General features: G+C 38.7%; 2 protein-coding genes across 12 annotated transcripts; one reads left to right on the top strand and one right to left on the bottom strand.

Annotated features, from left to right (window-relative positions):
• The first annotated feature begins 4,767 nt into the window (after window positions 1–4,767).
• On the top strand, window positions 4,768–13,575 carry LOC112556972 (heterogeneous nuclear ribonucleoprotein A2 homolog 1-like). Of its 4 annotated transcripts, XM_025226493.1 has the most exons (10): window positions 4,768–4,860; window positions 5,908–6,101; window positions 6,335–6,456; window positions 6,757–6,952; window positions 7,321–7,395; window positions 8,638–8,739; window positions 10,544–10,648; window positions 10,830–10,898; window positions 11,656–11,728; window positions 12,164–13,575. In XM_025226493.1, exons 3-9 carry the CDS (start codon window positions 6,445–6,447, stop codon window positions 11,691–11,693), a joined length of 597 nt encoding a protein of 198 aa, XP_025082278.1. In that variant the 5' UTR covers window positions 4,768–4,860; window positions 5,908–6,101; window positions 6,335–6,444; the 3' UTR covers window positions 11,694–11,728; window positions 12,164–13,575. The 4 variants fall into 4 exon arrangements, with proteins under 4 accessions (XP_025082278.1, XP_025082281.1, XP_025082282.1 ...); XM_025226496.1 differs by lacking the exon at window positions 8,638–8,739; XM_025226497.1 differs by lacking the exon at window positions 10,544–10,648.
• A 4,719-nt stretch (window positions 13,576–18,294) lies between these two features.
• On the bottom strand, window positions 18,295–23,717 carry LOC112556971 (heterogeneous nuclear ribonucleoprotein A3 homolog 1-like). Of its 8 annotated transcripts, none has more exons than XM_025226485.1 (11): window positions 23,694–23,717; window positions 23,039–23,262; window positions 22,770–22,890; window positions 22,422–22,632; window positions 22,226–22,300; window positions 21,043–21,114; window positions 20,603–20,674; window positions 19,810–19,902; window positions 19,414–19,515; window positions 19,163–19,272; window positions 18,295–18,863 (listed from the first exon to the last, which is right to left on the bottom strand). In XM_025226485.1, the coding sequence occupies exons 1-10, from the start codon at window positions 23,700–23,702 to the stop codon at window positions 19,205–19,207; spliced, it is 1,047 nt and encodes a 348-aa protein (XP_025082270.1). In that variant the 5' UTR covers window positions 23,703–23,717; the 3' UTR covers window positions 18,295–18,863; window positions 19,163–19,204. The 8 variants fall into 8 exon arrangements, with proteins under 8 accessions (XP_025082270.1, XP_025082271.1, XP_025082272.1 ...); XM_025226486.1 differs by having other exon boundaries at window positions 19,163–19,269; XM_025226487.1 differs by having other exon boundaries at window positions 19,831–19,902.
• Between the last annotated feature and the right edge of the window lie 1,338 nt (window positions 23,718–25,055).

Genomic DNA, 25,055 nt, shown 5'->3' with positions numbered 1-25,055 from the left:
CAGTTGGTCCGTGACTGCTTATTCGTCCAGGGAGAACCAGGCATATCTTGCAGATAACCTCCATTGCTGAAGGAAATTCTTCTATCAGTTATCTTGAGACGTGCTGGATTGGGAATGGTAGCCCCGCTGTACCAGACCAAGGATGGCCTAGTCCCATAATGATGATGGTGATGTAAAGCTCCCCACCAAAATTAGGCTCAAAGAGCTTTTCAAAACCTATTTACATTGTCACTAACTTTAAAATTGCCTATGCACTAACCCCTTTCCACCCCGACAGAAACACACACAGGCACATGTCCACAATCTAGGTAATAATCGTTGATTAGTCCTGTACACTCATAACAAGCACACAGCGTAAACGAGTTCTTGTATTCGTGATCTCATTGAGTGGGACAGGGGAGAGAGAGAGAGGGAGACGAGATTAAGATTGACAAGCTCTGTTCAAAGGAGGCAGAGCATCAAATGCATTAAGGTTCGCCGATCACAGTCTCCCCGGTGTCCACCGATGTTCCTTCGGTTTCAGCCATTACTTGTGACAGGGCAATCTACGGTCTAGCTAACATTCGACGGTAACGGCAAAAGAGGACGACCACAAGATGGAAATAATATGAGGGAAGAGCAACCCAACGATGGCCAGAAGATGCCAGGCCTGGTCTTTGCGAAACACTTCCACAGTTATGTACTCCAACCGCAAGAACTGGTCTCTAGCGGAAGGCAGACACAAGGAACCAGATGTTTTGATTTACAGGTGAATAATAATTTCACTGCAAGTGAACAAGCAGATCGTCGATGAGAGCGCAGTGCCAGCTTATTACAACAACAGCCAGAGACATAAAAAAACAGACTTTGACAATCAACTCACACGGTGGTAACAGAAGGACGGTATCGGCTTTCAGTTCATTAGGGTCACAAAAGTTCAAAATGTCAAACGCAGTCGTGTAACCTCAGTTCACATAACAAGATTTTTATGAGTTAGTTCTACAGTTCGTAGTTCATATCTTTGTAGTCAATAATTGGTGATAGAAAGTAGATCAACATTCAGAATAGTTTTGTCCTTGGTCAAATCCTCCACATTATAAATCATTACATTTTATGAAGAACGTGGCGATGTGTTGAGAGAGAGAGAGAGGTAAAGAGGAAGGGGAAATTGCTGTTTAGCGCAAATAACAGCAAAGCAGCCCTGTAAACAAAGGCCACGTGTAGAGCGTGCCTGAGACATGATGTGAACCCACGACAGCCAATAGGATGTTGGTTCGCGAATGTTGGTCTACGTGTCTTTAGAAGGGACATCACGAGTACACGTGTTATTTCGCCACACTGACACCCGCATGATTTAGCCGGTCTCAAATGAACTGATAATTTTAAAGTTGGAAGAGTCTCACCCACCCACGAGGTCTGCAACGAATGGGCAGACCGTCTTCAAATTTGTCCTTTTATTGTCTGCAATCAAAACGCAGTACATAAATATTTTAGATAAATTAACTGGTGACTGCCGGTGCCCTGACTAGTGTAGGATAACCAAACATAAAGGACAGAGCAGTACTGTAGACATAATGCCGACCGTCTTAAAAATTTACTTAACAATGTTATGGCATGAGTGATCACAGTTCTTTGACAATAGAAAGAAAACCTTATGACATTAACTAATATCTAATTCCTTACATTTTCATATTATATACTAAATAAAAAAAGGGAACGACCCTAAAGCATAATTGCGTAAAGACCAACCTGAATGGTTTGCGTTTGTTTTCAGATATCAGTAGATATAAGCGATAAACAATTATAATTGTTCAGTCGTGCAGTGTTTCCAGTGGAGGAAACACTAAACTGGAAAGGGCTGTCTGCCCAAACAAGCGTTTAAATGTAAATACATAAGCTTTGAATTGTCTATTGTCACAACATTCATGAACGTGAATTAATACAATTTTATCACTGAACGTTTTTGTTTGTGTTTTTTAGATTGTGTGAATTAGACATCACATGGTGGCAGGTGGAAAGATTCTCGCAATTTTTTTTTTTTGTCTGACCACACTGTCACAGCAAAATATACTGTTCTCAAACCTCCTTACGCGTCACATCAGTTGATGACTTTTAAGCAAGATGAAAATAAATTTCTGTTATACATATTACTGCTTGAAGTGTTAATATTAAGTATTTTGAAAATATGACATGTTACTTCTGCGAATAGATGGAAAACTACTGAGTGACAGCAGTAGTAAAGAAAATGTCTTGATTTATGCTGCTTCTGATAAAGCTAATGTAGGTCTGCTTTAGATATAAAGTAGCTAGTTGCTTAAGCTTTTTTAATTTTTCTTCATTTGACATGTCCAGCTGTTTTCCTGTCATTTTCGGAGTACAGCGATATATGTAAATGCATTCCTGTGTATATACATATATTTATTGTGTGCAGAATGAGGACCGAGTATTATAAGATACACGTTTCTAACTTTAAACAGTTTTAGGCCTGAATCTTTTCAGTTACATGATTTTTTTTAAGTAGTGCACAGTATTTTAGAACCGCTGGAGCTTAATCGTTTAATTAAGAATTGTGTGTGTCAGACTTCCGTCAGTATCCTCGTCAACATACGTTGGAGCAGAACATCCCAGTTTCCTGCAATAAGCTTATTCAATCAACCTGTTTTAAATTTAGAAAAGCACGCTCGCAACGCTTCTTAAAAGCACGTGCACCTTGTCTAAGCGGCTAACAAGCGAAATTTTGATAAACACTTCTAGAACAATGCTTAATATAACCCGCCCCCCTAACCCCAGGACTCGCGTGCGCTGTTCTTTCTTTGCATGCGGTCCTCTTTGCATACCAGTTGCTTCGCCACCGCTGCAAGCACTAATTTCTAGCGAATACCGCACTCCCCCATACCCCCCAAGAAATAATTAACTGCAAGGCGAATAATTAGTTTTGTGTAAATCACCCTTTTGCAACTCATACCGAATTATTGGATGCTTCTTCCTGGGATACACATGTGTTGGCTCTCGATCAAAATTTACATTCGGATCATCGATATTTTTTGTGTTGCATTACTGTGGTCATAAGCTCGATGCACTTAGAACGTTTGAACTGTCTTGTCCACGAAAGAATCTGTATCCCTGAAAATTTGTCATTTGTCAAGTTGTAAACAAAAAGAGATGAGAATGGAAGTAAGGTGTGTGGAAAATAGCATCGAATATTGTAACGCATTGTGCTGGGGTTGACTCTGCATGCTTATAGTCGTAATCAGTGAGGCTGGACCGTGTCCACACATATACCTTCACTTTTGTAGTACCTGTTAGCATTGACAGGTAAATCTTCTCGCGACTTAAGTTTCAGAGAAGACAACAAAGCCTTGTAAACATGAAAATATACATTGAACGCAACTGTAAAATAAAGCCCTATACTCCACTGGGGGCGACTAGGATCAAGAAATAACTATAAAATAATGGATGAGAAGAAAAGCTACCTTGTTTACATGGAGCTCTTTTGTACTGAAATATCTTTACGCGATTTGAGATTTATTCAAGAGAAGCAATCCAGAGAGCCACGAGTATTAAAAAAAATAATTTAATATAGCAACTGTTCCGCTCAATTGCATTTTGAAAACTATGGTCACAAATGGTTTGTAAAGCATGCACTTCTCACTCACACCCAGTCATGGTTGACGATTATTCGTGGTCACATCATACAAGCACTTTCGTTCTAACCTTTCGAGCCAGCTTGTGTTAACCGCTTGCATCTTTCGTGGGCGCTTATAGTGTGACATGTTAGACACGCAAGTACCGTTAAAAAAAAAAAAACCACCCTGAAAGTCGTTCTCGAAGCCACTGACTCGTCACTGAGTGAACAAAAGCTAAAAAACGAATAAGTGGCCGTCCACTTGGTACAAGAGCGCTGTTTTCCCTCTCAGCTTGACCCCGATGCTGACGTTTCGCCGGAAGTCGCTTGCGGTTACAGGCATCCAAGACGCTAAACCAACATACAAAAGTCAAAATAAGAAAGCATGTGACGGAAAGTATATACAAGTTTGCAGGATACGCCACCTCGAGTAGAAAGAATAACTCAGCCGATTTTCATTACCAACAATTTAGTTCTCTTGTGAAACAAACGAAAGGCAATAATTATAAGGGATGGAGCGATGATGATGATAATGTTACAAGGTCACCTTGCTTAAATCGGTGTTTCAGTATCCACGACGGATCAGCTTAAATCCCAGAACTAGGTATTCATGAGTCTTCTTGTTCGTGAGGTTATACTGACAATCTCTCTCGTCGAATCTCTGTATTATATATTACTTAACGTCTGGGTTGTCCAGTCCTGCATCTTCTCATCTCGTTTTCAGCAGCACGCCGCATTTGCAACGGAAAAATCACGAAATGATTCAACCCAGTCGAGATTTGAAAAATCCTTTAAAAAACAGAGATATTCTAGGAATTTTTGTTAGTATGAAATAACACATAATTCTGCATGTTACGCAACCTTTGGTGTAACGATCAGTGACGTTCGCTATGACTTTTGGCGCCACATGGCACAACCCTCACTGACAGCAAAACTGAAATTGATAACACCAAGCTAAATCCACACTCCACTGATTCAAAGAAACGTTTGTCCAGCCAGCATTCCCTGATATTCCCTAGCAACTTCTTCCAAACTCCAATATTCTGATAAAACCGGACAACTCCAGCAAAAAGAGCGAAGTTTACACATGGCGCGATAGATAGCGTGCCCGCGAATACATTTTGCCAAGTCAATCCCATGAGGCCTGTAGAATGAAAACGATTGGCCAATGTAAATTCTTTAGTGGCACGTGACCAACTCGTCTCGCTGATCGCCTCGTCCTCTCTTCGGAAGTCACGTTGCTTAAAACCATGCCGGTAAGAGTACCTTGAGAATTTCCTATGATCACACTTTTATGACGTAACAGCAATTACTTAAGCCGTTCCACTCGAGATCAGTCGGGGCAGTGTTTGTTTAACGTGATTGCCTTAGGCGGTCAATTCCACTGTATGTCTTGGGCGACCGGTTTTTCTCTTTCTCCTTTACCACTGTCGGCCATTGTCAGAGAAGGTTGATGGAGGATGGATTCCCGGTTTTTCTCCAGTGCTAGATCGAGTCAAAATATAATATTTTTTTTCGGAACGCTGCATACACAAATTCTGTTTCTGTCATTCATGCTTAATCGGCTTTGTAATTGTGAGAAACTGGGTAGATCACTAGTTAAGACAATTTTTCTTTAAGTGAAGTAGGTCATACCACAAGCAGATAAAATGGTGACCTTTGGCCTATTAAAATGAAAAAATTGCACTTTTTGTGCACCAGAGTAATGAAAAAAGCACTCGACAGAGTCTCGGTCAAATGGTTTTTGTCGGTGATTGATCCTTATTGATGTTCAGCTTACGATGTATGCACAGCAGCGATCGACTTTTGTTTCGTAATGTTAACAGAATGTACATTTAGAAACAAAAAAGGACATCACAAACAGAATGTGCAGAAATTATTTTAAACACTTTATTTCGACGTTCATAATTTGCAAGCGTTGCAGGAAACCTTAGGCTACTGCATGGCAACTCACGATACTAACATCGTTTTCTACTCCCATATGAAAATGATATTGAAGAAGTACTTGATATGCCCTTATGACTGAGGTTATTTTACATTTTATATGAGTACAAGTGAAGGATGCTTGTAGACATTGAGCACACATATACATAAATAAGAATTAGATTCAGAACCAGCACAGAGTTTTGAGTAACAGGGAAGGGGGAGCTTCTTGTTACTATGTCAGATTAGTTTTTAAGTTGAATAATTTGTTAGAAGTAATATTTCTCATTAAGATACAGTTCTAAAGAAACTGACAATATATGTATCTCATAACAAAGACATAAATGATTTTCATTATTTTTGTGAATTTAATTTCTTAGTTTCAGCAAGGGTATGGCCCACGCCCAACAAGACCGCGGTATGAAGACACCAGCAGCCCAAATCCAGAGCAGTTCCGAAAGTTGTTCATTGGTGGACTGAGCTATGACACTGATGAAAAGAGCCTTCGAGCACATTTTGAAAAATGGGGTGAAATTACTGACTGTATTGTGATGAGGGATCCAAACACAAAAAGGTAAGAATCTATGTCCTCAGTCCAGTTCAACATTGTCAACTTAAGGCAGCCACATCTAGCTTGCTTTATTTTCATGTGTTGTTCATGAATAGGATGTGTTAACTTTAAATTTGGTTTAAAAGAATGTTCAGGCTTTATGTTGGATGTTGTTTATGTTCTTGAGTGGGAAACAAGAATGAGAAGGTAGGAGGGGAAACTGTTGTATGTTATCAATTTCACTTTGACACCTGCAGATCAAGAGGGTTTCGGTTTCATCACATATAAAGAAGCATCACAACTGGATGAAGCCCAGAAAAACCGACCCCACAAGGTTGATGGTCGAGAAGTAGAGACAAAACGGGCCATGCCTCGTGATGTAAGCTTAATACTGTATAATCCAGTAGCATACCATACAGTAGATTAATCTATAAATGTGTATAGGTGCATGGGAGAGAGAAATTTGGGGGGTATTTTTTAAAATTTACATCTATGCATGTTGAGAATCTTTGTAATTCCATGTATAAGGCATAATAGTATTCAAATAATTTTATGTTCTTCTGTGTTCTATTCAATTGTAATCAAACAAACTTTACTATGATAATAACACCACTATTATTAAACATTTATAACATATTTGTTTGCCTAATCTCAGTTTCCTCACAAAATTGTGCTTCAGGACCCCATCAACCAACAGAGTGTCCAAAAAATGTTTGTAGGTGGGCTGAAAGATGACACCACAGAAGAAATGGTGCGTGAATGTTTTGGGGGTGACATCGAGAGTGTAGAAATGATCAAAGACAAAACAACTGGAAAGTCACGTGGCTTCTGCTTTGTCACATTTTCCGATGCTGACACAGTCGACAAACATGTTTGTATGTATCAATAGGAAATGGTTTAACAGTGCTTTTTATAATTTAGTAAAGGGAGATGTGTCTTTTTATATATATACAAGTACGATATCTCTCTCTTTTCTCTTATTTCTTCTCACCCCCAGTGGAGCATAAGGCTGACAAGTATAATATACAAAGATAGTAGTTTTGCAGTAATTATAGTAACTTGATAGTTGCATACATGAGACTGTTGAAAGACAGCAGCTTGTCCTGGAAGAAAGCTAATAATTTTAATTTTAAACTGAAATTTATTGCATGAATGATTATTAATGTTTGAATTAGGACTTCATGTTTACTAGAATGATTGTGGCATTTTGCTTATATTGTTTTTGAAATTAATTTTTTTCCAGTGAAAAAGCATTATGAACTGAATGGTCGTCGTGTAGAGGTGAAAAAAGCTTTCTCCAAGTCTGAAATTGGATTTGGTAAGTTGCAAGTATTTTAAAAACAAGAACTTATCACTAGAACCTAGCAATTTCTTGAAAAAGAAAAATAGAAATCTGTTTTGACTTGAAAGTATAATCTGAAGCCCCTTTAGAGGAAATGTCTTCGACTTTCAAATTAAAAATATGATAGTATTGTGATTTGTTTCTCTTAAGCATTGAGAAATTTGTTAGCGACAAAAGTAGGGACAAGTTTTGCCCATAATATCTTAATGCAGAATCCTAGATGGGAAGTTTTCTGGTACCCTGCCCGTGCTTTTTTTCAGCTAACTTGATGGGCAGGGGAGGAGGATTTGGTAAGGGACTATGTAAATGTAGTGGTTGTAGAGGTTGCTTTGTAGATGTAGCATGTAGCATCATAAGCATACTTCTGATCTGGCCTCTTATTTAATAGTTGCAGACTTAGGTAGACTGTTGTTTATTGAGGTCTTACCCAACCCACTCCTTTCTGTCTTTGTGGACTAGCATACAACATCACACATAACCTTTCATAAGAGAAATATGTAGTTTGGCACATTGTCAAAAAGTTAACTTCCAAAATATTCATAACATTTCCCTTCCAAGCTATGGACATTTCATTTATAAATGACAGTCCTGGTGGAAAAAGAGACTGCACAAGAAGTACATGCATGTTTAAACTTAACAGCTGGTCACTTTCTAGTAATTTACATTTGAATGACACCCCCCCTCTCTTTTTTGCAACCAAATTACCAATGTGATATGAATTCTATATAGCTGAATTAGATAAAATTACAGCTAGAACATGAAGTTGAAAAACATGAGTGTCAAACCTTTGGTATTATTTTGACCCTTGCGATTTTGTATTTAGTGTTATTCTGTTTTGAGCCTGCATGTCTTGCAGAAATGTTTTTAAACATATTTTTAAGCTTTGATAGAAAATATTTTTAAATTTTAAAAACTGTCTGAATTTGTTTTTAAAGTTTGTGAACTCTTGGATTTTTAGGTATGTTGCATAACTTGATGCTGACAGCAGTTATGTAAATGCACTTTTTTGTCAGCATATAAGAAATATGTTCTTAATGATGACAGTACCTTATCATGATTTATGAATGTGTCATGATTAAGGATTACATTTATAGTACTTGTTTTCTCAATCTAAAAAAAGGCATCGTTCAGCAGAAGAATTTGTACACATTCAGTTTTCGTTTTTTAGTCGACTTTTTGGTATCTCCTCTCCTAATTTGGCTTTAACTTCTGTTCTAGGCCGTAATGACTATGGAAACTATGGTCCTGGAAATTACGGTGGTAGTGGAGGATTTGGTGGTGGTGGAGGTGGTGGCTACGGAGGCTATGGACCCAGCAGAGGCAAGCTGTTTAGAGATAGCAACTTGGAAACCTTAACCCTCTTAGCTCAATAGGCCACGATCGTGGCTCTGCTTATATGACCCAAGAAAATCTCTCCTGTTGGTTGATCCGGTTAAAAACCAACCAGTCAGAAAGTTTGTTTCTATTCTCAGGTCTTCTTGCAGTTATGGATCCATTTTTAATTTATTCTGAGCAATTTCGTGATTTTTTTTTTTTTTTCTTCAAAAAATTAGTGGCTCATTGAGCGATTTCCCTAAAGATGACTTTGTTGGTGACACCAGCAAAAAATCTGTTGGTGAAGGCGACTCTACCAACAATTTTTAAGATATTTTAGCTAGTCTGTTTGCTGCTAATTAAGGAGATAGGTTTTTGCTGATGTTTCCAATGAAAGCAGGTAGCCCACGTGGATGTATTGATTTTTATTTTAATAATAAACTGAATTTTCTTGGATTATTATTGTAACCATAGTGAAAATTGGCAATTTTCATTACTTTTATTTTAAAGTTCAAGTTTCCATGTGTGCTAAATGGATCTTATTCAGGTGTGGCTCTTCTGGCTTTTCAAAACCATTTTCCTCATGGTTACAAAGAGAAATAGTTGAGAGCTTCATAAAGATAAAAATCGCACAGGCGCTACTATGTATATTGTTTTCTACAAATGATGACAGATTCCAGCCAGGCTCTCGTTTCTTTTGTAAGCAGATGATTAAAAATATTGAAAGCTTAAAATATTTGAGTAGACAAAGATGCTAGCTTTCAATGTAGGTGTTGAGGATATGGCAAGGCCTGATTTGCTTTTGTAAACCGCTTCAGTCTTCATTGTAAAAATTTTGCATACCATGATAGTTTGCAAAAAGGAGTAAGCAGTAAATAGCAAATGTAAATATCATGTGTCATGTTTCTGAGAACTAGCTTGAAAAACATTTAATTAATTTTCTCAAGGTGATACTTTCAGAGCAGACTTCTTACATTTGGTCTGCATTCCTATTCCACCTCTGGTTCTCCTATGGAATGACCTGCTACTTCATATTCACTGAAAACCTTTGAAATGTCTTAGAAATTACCATTTCATCCTCAAATAGTGTGATGTGTGAGCCAGCTCTATCTTCTCTGCGGAGTTAAAAGCCCTTCTACTTGCTTTGCAGTACATCAGCATATCTAGAGAAAAAAACTTCTTGATCATTTCTGACTCTTTATCATTCTTACTTGCACTTCACTGTCAACATTTGGACCACCCACTATTGGTGCAGTTTTTTTAACGTCTCTATTCACTACAGACAGTAAACACTGACATTATTTTTATTTGGGTCCCTAGCTATATAATCCAGGAAACAAGCTGATGAGGCATGACTTATTTACACTACAGAAGTGCCATCACATACAAAAGCCAGTTCTGTCATATTTGCTGTATACAGCCGATCCCTAAAGATGAAGTCATAGTAGATAAGGAAATTAATCATTTTTCTGAAATAATTTAAGTAAAGTGTGTATGTATCAGGGCTTCTGCTTACGCAAAAAATTGCATACAGTACACATTAAAAGTTCGGAGGACCCCTTCAATTTTCGTCAATGGGGTCTCCTTCAAATTTGGGCAAAGAACAGGGACCCCTTAAAAATCTGAAGAAGGGGTCCCTGGGACCCCAAAGAATTTAGCCTTAGCAGAAGCCCTGTGTGTATATATTTTTAATGATGACCTATGGCATCAGACCTGGTTTTGGCAACTTGTAGAATCATTGCAGAAAACAATGACCTAGTTTAAAGGGAAAATTCTTTAATTTATTACCTGTGATCTGATTTGTTATCAGGTGGTTATGGTGGTGGCAACTATGGTGGTCAAGGGGGTTATGGTAGCCAAGGCTGGAACCAAGGTGGTGGCTATGGGGACTATGGCTATGGAGGTCAAGGAGAGCGTAAGTTAGGTTTATTTTTAGTAGTTGTCTTTTTCTTTTTTTTAAACCCAGTTTTAAAAAATGTAATATAGAAAAAGCTGAGTCAGTCTGCCTTATATGTTATTTTTGCCCAAACTGTAAAGACAAAGCTTAATTTGGGTAGTAAAATAATCTTTGCAAACAGAATTTCTGTGTTTGGTAGGTGGTGGCTGGGGAAATCAGAACTACAATGCGTACAACAACAACTATGGTGGGGGACCCGTGAGAGGTGGTATGTTTCAAACAATTTATGCTCTTTTTCTCATATTCTGCTCTCTTTAACCAGCACAAAGGCTAGGACACAGTTCAAGTATGTTTAGAGATCAAATACTTCGAAGTGAATAATGCTGAAAAGGTAAAACAAAAGCAGTGGTTTTGAGGGGACATCAGGTGGGAGTGTATTGTCAAGTTCTCAGGGGGTTGCAGCTTATATCATGAAATTTCTAAAGTGACTTTGGGTATTGTCAAGTACAGTGGTACCTTGGCACTTGACCCAGTCCATTCTGGAAGCACAGGTCTTTGCTTTGCTTGAAGCTGCCACTCAAAGTAGCACCTTCCATTTTGTTTTATTCTGAAGCATCAGGGATAAGTGTAGCCTTTCAGTCGGCTTTGAGCACAATTATCAGGTGTCAAACAAATGGTTTAGCATTAAAACAATTCTTTTGAAAATATTAGTTGACCAGGACTATTTGAGCAGGAACAGTGCCAAGGTACTTCTGTTCATAAAAAGCAATGAGTGCTACAAACAGCCATTTAAAATGAAAAGAAGGATCTTAGTTGCAATAAACTAGGCTTTCTTACTAAGTAGTCTTATGTTTTGTCTTGTAGTGTGTTCATAGTTTTTGCCACGTTAAATTACGTAAAAGAATTTTTTTTAAATGAACATACTTTTTTTTAATCTTTTGAAGTAGATACAATTTCCATAATGGGTTTGTCAGCACTGATTTCTATTAATTTGCTGTTTCAATTTGTTCTCTTTCTCTCTGTAGGTGGCTATGGAGGTGGTGGCAGCTACAATCGACGATAATTATTCATAGCCATCGAATGGGGACTTTCTTCAAGGTACTTCATATCTTTCATCCTATTATGGGCAAAGGAGAGTGCTTATAATCTTCTAGTGTGACAATGTAACGTGTGTGGCAGTTGAAACCTCAGCAAATCCACTTTCTTTGGTTGGAGTAAAATAAAATATACTTAATGGTCTGAAATTAAGCAAAAGGAAATCTGTGTGACATGAGAATTTGATCTGGAATTTATAAAAAAAATCACCTAGTATTTTGGGCACTGTTCTAGTTCTTTGAGCTTGCAAACTTGTGTAATAAATTTAAACTCTTTAAAGCTATTCTTTTACGTGTTTTACATGAGTAAATATATGATGCATGTTACCTCAGGAAAGTTAATATATTTGATTGCATTGGGTAGGTGATATTTGTGCATGATTGTCAGGTAACTTTCACAGTCTTAAATATGATATGCTGATTGTACCTTTGTCTCCAGGCAGGCTCACACAAACCAGGCAGGCAGAACAGCATACTAGCTTCAGAAGTCTGTAGACGTCACCAAGGGGACGGTCATCGTCCCTTGCGGCTGCGTGCACATAAGTAGGGAGTGCGAGCCAGACACTGCTGCGCCTGACTGCCACTTGTTTGTGATTGGTCTATATCCTGCCACAGACACTGCTCTCCCTTTGTTCTACCTCAGGCCCTGCTCCAGTTGAGTCTACAGCTGGCCCAGCCCGGTCTGGCCTGGCCTGGCGGGCCCTGCCCACACCAACTGTAGCATGGAGATACTGCACTGCTGCTAAAACTAATAACGTGGTCCAAGTGTGTGTCTGCCCCACACTGTGCTGGTTCTGTGGTATTTCCGACAGAAGCACCGTAGCCTCACTTCTTTGTAAAGATAAAACAAATTCTAAAAGCAGGCAAAATTTCAAAAAAAGACTAAAGAATTCACCTTATTTTTTTTACGCTGAAAAGAAACAAGACTGGTTGGACCCAATAAAATGCATGTTCATTTTTCTGTTAACTTCTAAGACCACTTTGTCATGTATAGACATTTAAAAAGCTTACGGACATCCATTGATCCCATACTCATGTTTGAAGCCAGGCTAAGTGAGAGCTAGAATTTTAGGTGATGCAGTGGGGCAGAACTAGTTTAGAGGGATAATAAAGCAGGTGAAGTCAGGACAGTTGGTGGGGGTGGATAGAAAGCCTTACAGGGCTGTAGGGAATTTAAAATATTTTAGGCACAACTATGGCAGACTGTGTGTGCCTAGAGCAATGTGCTGTTGAGAAAACAGTGCTTGGCTTTGTGCACACACGGAGACAGGCAAGGCAGCGAGGGATGGCAGCTAGCCCAAGTGGGCCTGGCCTTTTGGTCAAGGACCAGAGGGGGTCGCTTCTGCTCTTTACACTCACTTCCCAGCCTTTGTCAGAACAAGCTAGGACCCAGGCTCATGCTGAGCCGCTTTGGAGAAGTCTCTTAACAAATGATACAAAAACACAGACTACACCCTTGTCGCGTTTCCAGCTTTTTTTTTTTTCAAATACAGATGTCTAGTTTATTGGAGTACTGGTGTCAAGAGTGATTTTGTTATACATGTCTAGCAGCCAAGGATTTTTTTATAGTCCTTTTTTTTTTAAATGTTGTAAAAGGGATTATGTAGGTTATAATGATGGCTGGATTATAAATATATATACACATTATACTATACACCTGTTAGCTTAGGTTAAGTGTTATTTTACTCTTTGTGCATTGACAGTTAAGTACATCAGGGAAATGAGATGCCTATGTTCTATTTTACATCAACACTCAAGTTGTTACTGTGTCGGTATTGTGAATAACGACATCATTCATGCGTCATCATTTCCATCAACGGATCTATTAAAGTTGATGTGATGTACAGAAAAGCTTTTTTTCTGTTCTTCTTATTTGTATGACTGTTGTTCTTAAAAGATTTGTGCACTGGTTTAGCATATAGCATCTTGCACAATTTTCGTATGAATCTTTTAGTTGCTTGAAGCATTTGTGATTTAATTTTCATGTACAAAATGTATGATCTGTTAAATCCACTTTGCTGGGTTTGCCATTATGCAGCAAAACTTGGCTTACAAATACTAAGTTCAACATCCACTTTTTATGGTGAATATGAAAAAAAAATGTAGCTGCAGCCAAATCTAACGTGTTTGGCTGAGAAAGCCCTAGTAAATTAGCTATGTAGCTCTAATACTAACCATGCATTGGTTAGGATTTACTTTGCACTAAAGATTTGTTAAAATGTTTTCGCCCGTGCGAGGAGAAGGTAGGAGTACACGGTGCTGACTTTTACAATCGGTTAGTTTTCCCTAATTGCTACCCTGGCCCCGAGTCAGGGTGGGGATCACAGGCAATAACCCGAGCAATCAAACGTCTTTCTCGGCCGAGTACTTGCTGTTGGCGTTTAGAAAGCTGAAGTGAAACTGTTTGCAACTGAACATACTGTCCGGGTTAGGACCGACTATTGAACGTATTCTCCATAAAATAGGGAGAAAAAGATAAACAGCGGAAATGACAAAAACAACTGAAATTTAAAACTTTATTTTTCTTGCTTTCGTCTATCTGTCTTTATATCTCTATATCTTTCTTTACTCATAAGGGATGATAGCATTCAATATTTTCAGTTTATTCTCCTGGTGACTGACAAAAAATACATCTGTGTTTGGGTACAATGTTCGTACCTTTACAAATGGGCAACACTTCACACCTGTAAGACCGAGCCCATTCACCATCTACAATAGCAGCCCCACGGTCCATGTTTGATACCCTGCAGGATGTTCTCGACTGTAACGTGGCAATTAATAAGTTAGAGAGAAATAAAGACTGTTAGAAACATTAACGTTGCTAAAAGTATAGAAGCTAGGATGAAAAAAAACTGTCGCAAGGTAGTAAAGCGAACCTCGGCAAGACGTGGCGCCCTCAGCTCCGTGACAAGACAGCGGCGGTCAGGGATCATGTTTACTAGTGTATTAAACATCGGGTTGGCAACCTTGTGAGACTAAGGCACTTAATTGTTGCATGGATGTATGACACACTTTCCAAAACATCCATGACAAGTGTAAGCAAGCCTCTTCATGCAGGCAATCACAATATTTACCATCTCTAATAGTGCTAGCGGATCCGTGCTGTCAAGCTTGTGAGCGACTTTCTCGGCCATGTCATTTATAAAAACATCCAGAGGACTACGTACGTGCTGTCCAGGGACACATTTTATGTTGAAAGTTTTAATATGTGTCTGATCTATCTGCCTAAGTGTGCTCACATTACAAACACGAGGCACCATGACATCCGCATGGGTCTCGCTGTTTTAAACTGGAATGAACTTGATGATTCTACTTCAAATTACAACAAAATAAGTGTTCAGCGCAACCAGAGACGACTTGGACAATGCACTTAAAAAAAACAACTTATAAACTAGTAGAGGATGTCTGGAGAATAGTCGTTGAACAAACACGTTAACTGAAACAGTTGTTCTGATGAGTTTGAAATGAATAATATAATTTAAATAATAAAATCCAACTACATGTATCGTTGATAAATGAGATAATAATTTATATCCATGTTTGCACTTTCAAAACTAAAATTGTTTTAATCAGGGTACAGCTCTACACCGACAAATGTATTGTCTCTATAGACATGTTCGTTCCAGTCTAAAACTGCAAGACCCACTCGATCGTATAACGGATTTTTATCACTTTACATATTTGTTATTCTGTGATATCAAATGTAGGATCACTAGCAGTGTAAAATTTTGTGTTTCCATTGTTATAAGGTGATTTTGTTTGTTATATATCAATCTGTATGACAGTGCCTCCAGCCGCTGATTTCGTTTTCACACTTGTACTTCACCTGCCAATAAGAAACGTTGAATTTCTTGTAATGTTACGTAAATCATGAGATGAAGGGGGAAGGTGTTTGAAGTTGTGCAAATAAATTAAATGAATTTCAGCTGAAACTTTATTTTGTTATTACTGTTGCTCATTTTCCCTCTCTTGCTCGTTATTGTTGGGTTGTCCAAACTGCAACAAACCACACCAGAGCCAAACTAACAGCGGTGTATATACAAGCTCTGCCCTCTTGCTTCCAGCCTCGGATGTTATTGTGCGTTTACAGATTACTTCCCAAAAGTAGCTGCCACGTACATGCCCGTCGCACTCAAAACTATAGTGGGATGCACACAGATCGTACATGTAAGCACGGACTACAAACCGGATATTGATATCCCCGCCTATGAGGAAAGAAAGATAAAGAGATACAGAGAAAGACAAGAAAAAAAAAAGCAATAAAAAAAATGAAGTTTGAAAATTCAGTTATCTTTGTTTGCGTCATTTGCGCTGCCTTCTCTCCTTCATATATTGTAGTTTTGTTTGTGGAAGTACACTCAGTCCTAACCATGACAGTATGTTTAGAATAGAAGTAATTTCACCTCAGCTTTCAGACCTACACAAGTACTGGTCGAGTGAGGAAGCTTTATTGCCAAGCTAGTCGGCAATACCTGTGATCTCTACCGTTTATTGTCCGGGTAGTAGAGATGACTGGCCAATAGCAGTCCGTGTACTCCTACCTTCCTTCGCATGGGAAGTTCCCCCTTTAAAGGTGACATGCAGTCACAACAGCTCACAGTCACAAATAGAATGCAAGCATTCACTTTTGCAGAGCTTGATAGGGCCGCCGCATTTCACTACTAGCATCATCTACTGACCATATGTGTACTTAAAAAGTGCATGTTCTGAGAAGTTCAACAGGTTGCATAAAACTCACGCAACAAAGACGACAAATACTGAATTTAGATCAATTGTTTTATTGAAGACAAGTCTGAAGAAGATCCACCAGCTTTCCATTCCTGGATGCTGCCACCAGTTCAGTCTAGTCTTCCAAGCAACTTGTCAAGAATGCTGAAAAAAAATTTTCATTACTCCTATTAAAAGCAATCTAGGATCACAATAAACAATTACTTAGTGTTCTACGATTCCATACAAATTTAAAAAAGATGCTATTTGACCCATTACAGATTTCTCAAAAGCTAGCCTGCAGAACTACTTAATCTCAACATGCACATTAAGCAACTCTGTATTACAGTGGATCAGCAACTTACCACTATATTTCTCTGGAAAACCACAGTGTGCAATTCTGAAAAGAAAAATCACAAAATCATAGGAAAATGCTTATAATAAGAGCTGAAATGTCTACAATTAATTCAAAAAGAGCTTCCCACATTTGTAGTGACGAGGTACATTACCTTTTTTTCAGATTATTAGTACGCTTGAACTAAAAGTATCCAAGTGTCAAAACCCTTATCTTAACCCTCTGCCTGCCACATTTCCAGAAAGTCTGATTCCAAAGGTTAAATAAATAATGGTGCCTTCAGGACCACTTTCATCAATCCCATCTTTGACAGTTTTTGACAAATATACCCAATACCTACTTCTTTTCACAAGCCAAAAGCTCAGCCGGATTTTGACACATACTCGGTATAAAACCTTTACCTAAATAATGAAAAGGTAAAACTGTAGGTGTCTTGCTTTAAACAACTGCAGTATGCTGCCAAGCACACCACCACCCATACTGAAAAACTTTGACAGCTGACTGACTAAAGCTGAGAATGATTAGAAAAAGGTTGGTTCACAGGCAGGCAAGGGGTTCTCACTTCCAGCGAGGTGCTATTAATGAGTAAACCTATACTTCTAAGCTTGCTAGACATGTTTTAAGTATCAAGCTGCTTTGAATAGCCAGGTATACAGATGTTTGAACTCTGGGGGAGATAACCTTAATGCTTTTTAAAAAAACCGCAGCAGCTGGCCCTACCTATGCAATGCCCACCTTGGTGAACATCCTGGAAAGACTAGGGTAGCAAACTAGGCAGAAACTGAAGACCTACCTAGAAAATCATGAAAAGCCAACCTTACCAAAATCTTTTTGCATGGCCTAGACCAGATTTCGAGGTAGAACAGTAGTGCTGGTGCCCTTCAGTCTAAGGCATTTGCCAATGAAGACAGCATGCTATCCTGTGCAGCTTGGCTACTTCTATAGGTGATGGCCAGCTTACATACGTAACTTACCTAGGCCAATGAGTTCATATAATATTGAACACCAATACCATAGGACTACATATGCACAGACAACACGTCAGAAGAAAACCACATCAAACGGTGTCTGTTAACACACTGCATTTACAGAACGGACTTTATACGGTACAATACAATCATGCAAATAGCCCACCTTCAACGGAAGACACTTAACAGCCTACACCTAAGATCTAGTTTCCCAATAATCCACAGAAGTTTCTTCAGATTTCTCTTCAGTTTACTTTGAAGTGTATGTCAATAGCTAGAAATCTAATAAAAACGAATGGGGAAAAAATTGGATTCTAACAGATGTAGTATTAATCAGGAGATAACTAGGATAAATTTTTATGTAGCCTTTAAACTAAATCAATCCCATTTCAGAAGCAAGAAAACTGATTTTGGTTTTATGATGCGAAGCCCTAGCAAGAAGTAACCAAAAATTTGATGCTCCAAGTAACTCATGCACCTAGGGAACTACGATAATCTAAAGGGACATTTACGAGACATAAAATACACGAAGATGCTTACCTAGGAATAAAAACGAAGTTTATTCAATGACGTAAAGGAACATGACTGGATAAGCACTAAAATACAAATCCTTGGCGTCTTAAAACCGAGATGACAAATGGCAGTAAAAGAAAGGAATATGATAATAAATGTGGCGCAGGGGTGAGGTTGACAATTAGCTACTCAACAAAAAGTCACAACGAGCTGATCATACGAATGTCAGAGCGAACTCCTAAAAATACGAGGAATTTGCACGGCTGCTGGTGACCTGATATCTGCTGCTGTAGGCAAAGTAAGGGTATCCTCTAGCAAGTGCAGTTCACTGTTCATACACAAAAGTTCATGGGCACAACCCACATTGGCCTGCTGGATATCCTGGGAGGAAATCAGTCGTAGCTTACTAAGCTCATATGCTGCCTGGCTTTTACACTTAGGCCTGCCTGCCTACAGCTCAATGAAGTAGTGGTGCCTTGGGCAGCCAGCTGTCGTTCTCGCTATAGCTTAGGCCTGAGGCTACATAAGCCTGCCTGTTTTCCTCCCTGCTTGCCTGTATGATCTTCACGAGGTACTTCTTACTCATTTGAGCCTACCTAGATACAATGAAAGACAACCAATACATGAACCACATTATTACCAAGTATTCATGACATTTATAAGAACATTATCAGGCCAACTATCAATTACCGCTCCAAATGTACCCACCCTACTTAAAGCATTTTGACACCTTTTGCATGACTACGGCAGAAGGAAAACCCAATCTAACTACTTCAGCTGACGTAACTCATCAGGATCTAACCAAATTACTTGTGTGAATCAGCATTCAACCTGACAAAACTGCCCTAACTGTTCGGTGTAGCTCCTGGTGGCATCCTATTATAAAACTACTTACCAAATGTCACTCAACAGCACTGTTTTTTTTTTTAAATTGAATTTAACGCCTGTTGTAGCCACCACCACCATAGCCTCCACCACCTCCACTTCCACCGCTACCATAGCCAGCTGAAACAATAGATTGAAGATTTCCAAACTCTCAAATTCAAACAAACAACTATGATCTGATAACCTACAGTATTGGAAAGACGATCTATGTATGATGAATATATGAAGCCATCCTGAAACAAATCACATAAAAATACTTACTGCCATAGGGTCCCTGGCCTCGTGCTCCGTATCCACCACTTCTCATTGCACCACCACCATAACTGTCACCATAGTTGGAGCCAAAGTTGCTGTTCCAGCCACCTGCAATGACAGAATAAATAAATTAATGCATAAATATGACTGTAAAATGAATGGATTGTGATCTCCTAGGTCTAAACAAACCTTCCATGAAAAAAACTGCCCTTTTCTAAATAGATAAATAAAATAAACAGAGAATCTGAGCCAGAAGGTAAAATCAAAAAATTTTGTGAACTGAATAAATAAATGACCTCAAGATTTATCATTTCAGACTGCTAAGTTAACTCTTCCTACCAAGCACCATTACTCATGAAATAAGGATCAACAATGTACAGCATGAACGCCCTGAATACCCACCCCCCTGGTTATTGTAACCACCTCCATAATCTCCATAGCCACCTCCATAGTTGCCTTGATTTCCATAGCCGCCACCACCACCGTAGCCACCACCTGCAATTGAAAATAGGCTTTTACAAACCAATCTAGTGAGCCATCAAAAATATGTACATTTATCACAACACAGACTACACTGATCTTGTGGTCTGAACACAAAGAAAGCACTTTAAGACTGAGAAATGTAAAAGACATGGTTTCCCAATGCTCAACTTGAATGACACTTTCCCCCACAATTGTACCAGAAATTACAGCACAAACCCACATGACAAATTTATGGTAATGTTTTTGTTTCACCATAAAGTTTTTAAGCATTTAACCTTAAATGCCATCACAGATCACAACAGTCAAAAAAATCGTGCAAGATCATCACAGAACAACAACCTAAGGACAACAGAAGATTCTGAGGGAGGGAACCTTCCCTTAAGAGCTGTGCATTAACTACAGCTGATGTAACAAATTTGAAGCAACCTCTATTCGGGCTTTTTTCTAATAGTGAACACTACTTTCACCCCCCTTAGACTCTGTATTATTACACATGCAAATACAAGGCAACTGGCCATGTACTTTTGTGCAGCCTCATATCTCTAAGACTTTTTAAAAAAAGAGAGCTCTACCAACCAGGTGGTCAACTAAAAGTTTTAATCTGCAAACGTAATGGAAAATAACTTTCCCAAAGGAATCCAGCCCCAAGCCTTGACAGAATTCTGCAGCTCACAACACTCTGCATAGACTACAATAGCTATGTGATCCTTACCACCATAGCCATCGCTGCCACCACCATAGCTGCCACCTCCTCCTCCATAGCCCCCATAATCATTACGACCACCTACAAACCAAAAGGAAATGGGCCTAAGTGAATGTGGGTCCACTCTGCACGTGTAAATATAAGCTTCAACACAGTACCCATAATACACATACCTAGTTTTGGCAGTGTATTTGTTATATCCTGGATGACCAATGCCATCACAGGTATCAAAAACTACTGGTGTCTGACAAAGCGTGGGTCTTTTGGGGGAAACTACAATAAATTCCATGATTAGGGTAAGGTAACGGTGGGTAAATCTTCTGAATGGAACCCTACACTGATAAGCAGCAGCAGACAATATCACTCCAATTCAATGGCAGTGCGCACCAGCTCCGATTAACGCCCTTAAAGATTTATGTCTAATATCTGTTATCCATATCAACATTTACCTCGACCGCCACCTCTTGCACCTCCTCTGCCTCCACGGGAACCACCTCCACCAGAACTGCCTCCACCGCCACCTATATTAAGAAAAATAAAACTTAAGTCAATAGCTAGAACCTTAAAATTTAGATTTTATTAATAGATCATATATCACCTTCACATCTTGCAAGGTTTCAAGGGACCGTTCATGTATTTGTGAGGCACTAAGAGATAGTCATCAATGCTAAAATTTTTCTCATGTACGGTGGGAAAGAGGTATTATGAATCTTTGGTCTTCTCTCTGTTCTGAAATACATGTATTACTATTCTAGCAATAAATAATCTGGGGAGGTTCTTGATTACAAAAGTAATCTGTAACACAAATGTGTCTTCCAGAAATACTTTCATGCGCTTTTTGTGTCTATCAGTAAGCATGTGCTTCTTCAAAACACTTTCGCCCACCGATGAAAGATATTCTGCAGGCAGCACGTTGTGCACAATGTTTATTTTAGAGTCTTTTATCAACAAATCTTTATATTTTTCTTCCTATAGCCAGTTCTCCTGAAAAGAACACTTCTCCGGCATTTTTCGAATCAAGAAGACAAAGAAATGTGGTCATCCGTCAAGACTAAAATATTGCGAAATGTAAGTTCTCGTTGTGAACGAGACCTGGCAGACGTGTGATTAAAATGGTGGCAAGGTGAATAATCGTCTTTTTGCGCCAAAGTCGACTCCGAAAAATAAATTTGTGGATTTATAAGAGGCATGAAAAACAACAAAACTGTGGTAATATTTTATTGATATAAGGACTTGTCAGGGTCATAAGGAAAATGTAAGGACATGTGTGAGGACTGCATGGCAAATATAAGGACTTATAAGGCCTTACGGCGAAAATTCTCTATAATTTGTGGAAAAACAGAGCATGGGCAGTATTCAATTTTTCAAGCTCTGTAGAAAGACAATGAAACTTCTGCAAATAAGCCAGTTTTCAGCTTCTGATTTGAAATCATCGGATTACTGAAACCGTAGTTTCAAAGGACAACTCCCATCACGCCTTTACTAGCAAAAGTTTCATCCCCTACATTAGTATTGCAACTTCTATTTAGAAAAGGTCATGCAATGAAAATAAGTGTTTAAAATTTCTAGAAATGATGTTAAAACAGTTAAGCAGGATCTAGCATTCACATGTTCGCTGAAACATGGGCTTACCTAACGTCATGTCATTCTTGGACAGGGCTTTCTTTACTTCCACACTGCGGCCGTTCAATTCATGACGTTTTTTTACTGCAAGCATACAGGTATGCATTAACACTTGCCTCAGACCAATATTGGGTTTTAACAAATTCACATTCAAATACACTTAAATACAAATAATGGCTAATTTAAGTGAAATGAAAACACTTACAGACACACTTGTCCACACTGTCATGGTCTTCAAATGTGACGAAGCAAAACCCTCGCGTCTTTCCAGTGCTTTTATCTTTGATGAGATCTATGGATGTTATCTCCCCAAATGGAGCAAATGTCTCCCGCACCATGTCTTCAGTTGTGTCGTCTTTGACTCCTCCAACAAACATTTTCTTCACAGACTGCTGCAATTCAGGTCGACCAGATTCCTGTTGGACATGTTGCATTAGCATTAACAAATTATAGCAACTCATAAGAAAACATGCACTTCCTTCAATGCACAATAATTTACACAACTATTCTACCCAAACAAGCCATTAAAATTTGTTCTTTTTAGGGCTGTTACCTCTCTAGGCATGGCTCTCTTTGTATCTACTTCACGGTTGTCAACTTTATGTGGTCTGTTTCCCTGAGCATGATCAATTGACTCTGCTTCCTTGTATGTGATAAAGCCAAATCCACGAGACCTGAAAACAGCAGCAACAGAAAACCACATTAATGCTCCTAAAAATCAAATTTTGAAACATTCTTTTGTACTCATTTCAGTGAATTGCATTGCACACATGCATATAAAAAGATTATGCTAAGAGGAATGAATCGCTGTGTTTTGAATACCTTTTGGTGTTTGGATCTCGCATGACAACACAATCAACAATTTCGCCCCACTGTTCAAAGTGAGCACGAAGGCTGGATTCATCAGTTTCATAGCTGAGGCCGCCAATGAACAGCTTTCTGAACTGTTCTGCATTTGGATCTTGGTCCCCTCCACCTCCAAAGTCTCTGCGACTACCACCACCGCCGCCGCCACCGCCACCACCACCACGTCCTCCGCCACGAAACTGCAACAAATGTCCAAGGGAAAAAAATACTGAAAATATATTTGCATTTTAGAGCAGCTACATCACTGTTACACATTGCAGTTTGGGTGTGAAGAATTTAAATTTGCCATTACAATAACATTTTCAGAATATGCGATAATGAGAAATACAAAGTACCAATACAAGCAGATAGGCAGCGATTTATTTGCAAATCTTTGATGAAGATCATGAATAATGAATATCTAGAGGTACCCCGCTCTGATTAATTAAACAATTCAAACTCTGGCTTGAAACCAAGATGGCGTAGCCGGCAAACTATTCATAACGCAGAACAAAAGCTGCGTCGTAAAAACTCAAACCTTAGGTTGTGCTACTTGAACAAACATTAAACGTATGTAAAAATGCACGATAAAGACAACAACCTTCCACAAAGAAACCAAATATATACTTACTCCAGGCATGTGATCGTCTGAGGAGAAGTAAAGTAGATCCCCGCTCTTTACTAAGTGCACGCTAAGGTTGAAAAAGAACGATCACGTGATCATTGACGCCGTGCATAGAAAAGCAGATGCAAATTTTAAAATAAAATTTATTTTGATTTTTTTTCTTGAACACATGAGTTAGACACTTTATCTACTTTTTTTATGTAAATGACTATATATCTAGGGGGTTTTAATTGCTGACTTTTCCGTGAGTGTTTACGGAAATACACGAATGACTCATCCTAAGCGAGAATGTCAATGTGAAAGAAACGAAGTTGTTCTGCTACCGAGTTGTGCTATTGATGAAAGCTCTATAAAACTATCACATTTGCAGTGAACATTTTGGGTAAAAGGAGACACCAATACCTATGTGATACATAATGATAGTATTTATAGTAAATATACAGGAAAGCATTACAGTGGAAAACAAAACTCTAAGGCCTAGGACAACCCAGCAAACACGCAAGATTCGGCCATCTTGGTGAACGCTTGTAACATTGGTTTTCCCATTGCTAAGCATCCACCATGCGAACGCCAGCGTTTGCAAACGTTAGCGGTGCTCGCGTGCAGTGGAGAGATAGGCAAAACCGCAACCGTCGACATTCGCGACTAATCGTGGCCGTCAAGATTGAGTCACTCTCCCTCATGAATATTCATGATTATCAAGTCATCGTTCTTTTAAAAAAAAAAAAGTACACTGAGCGTGTTTGTAATTATAATGATTTTGTAGATTGTTAAATAATTTATAAATTTATTATATGTTTTATACTTATCAGAGTCTCACAGAATACAAAATAAGTGTATATATATATTGTATATTATCAAGAACGCTCACTCGCGCAAACTGTCGCACGAGTTTCTGTTTCCGCCATGGAAACAGCGGAAAAAGTCGCTCGCTCACTCGTCTTCAGTTACAGATCTTGACGTTTGGTCACAAAATTTCAAGGTAAAACTATCCAGATTTTAAATATTTATCGAACAGTTCCTGAACTATTAGCAAAGATGAGATTTTCCTACTTAGCATACTGGAGACACCGAAGAAATTACATCTTGGACGTGCATGAATGATTGCTGTCTGGAGCAAGACCTAGACTTCAAAGAAATGTAGAAACCAACAACTAAATTGACTTTTAAATGGGAGAGAGGATGATTTGTCTCTGCTTCAAAGACAATTTGTCTGTCGGTAGGATCACACAGTTTCCACTGGGCTACATGCATTTAGTGTCACTAGAAGACTTTTGGTAACAAAAATCCTATCAGCAAAGGTATTAGGCTTGAGATTGACGAAAGCAAACAAATTTCAAATACTCTTCAGCAGTCAAAGGCCGGACT

The sequence above is a fragment of the Pomacea canaliculata genome, linkage group LG2, assembly GCF_003073045.1.
Source record: "Pomacea canaliculata isolate SZHN2017 linkage group LG2, ASM307304v1, whole genome shotgun sequence".
Taxonomy (NCBI): domain Eukaryota; kingdom Metazoa; phylum Mollusca; class Gastropoda; order Architaenioglossa; family Ampullariidae; genus Pomacea; species Pomacea canaliculata.
The sequence above is the reverse complement of the archived record's forward strand: the minus strand, read 5'-3'. Positions and strand labels throughout refer to the sequence as shown.

Coding starts and splice junctions, on each gene's coding strand:
- LOC112556972 (XM_025226493.1), top strand. Junction 6,953..7,320: donor CACAGTCGACAAACATGTTT/GTATGTATCAAT, acceptor ATTTTTTTCCAG/TGAAAAAGCATTATGAACTG. Junction 7,396..8,637: donor CAAGTCTGAAATTGGATTTG/GTAAGTTGCAAG, acceptor CTTCTGTTCTAG/GCCGTAATGACTATGGAAAC.
- LOC112556971 (XM_025226485.1), bottom strand. Junction 19,903..20,602: donor TGGCAGCGATGGCTATGGTG/GTAAGGATCACA, acceptor TTTCAATTGCAG/GTGGTGGCTACGGTGGTGGT. Junction 19,273..19,413: donor AGGCCAGGGACCCTATGGCA/GTAAGTATTTTT, acceptor CTATTGTTTCAG/CTGGCTATGGTAGCGGTGGA.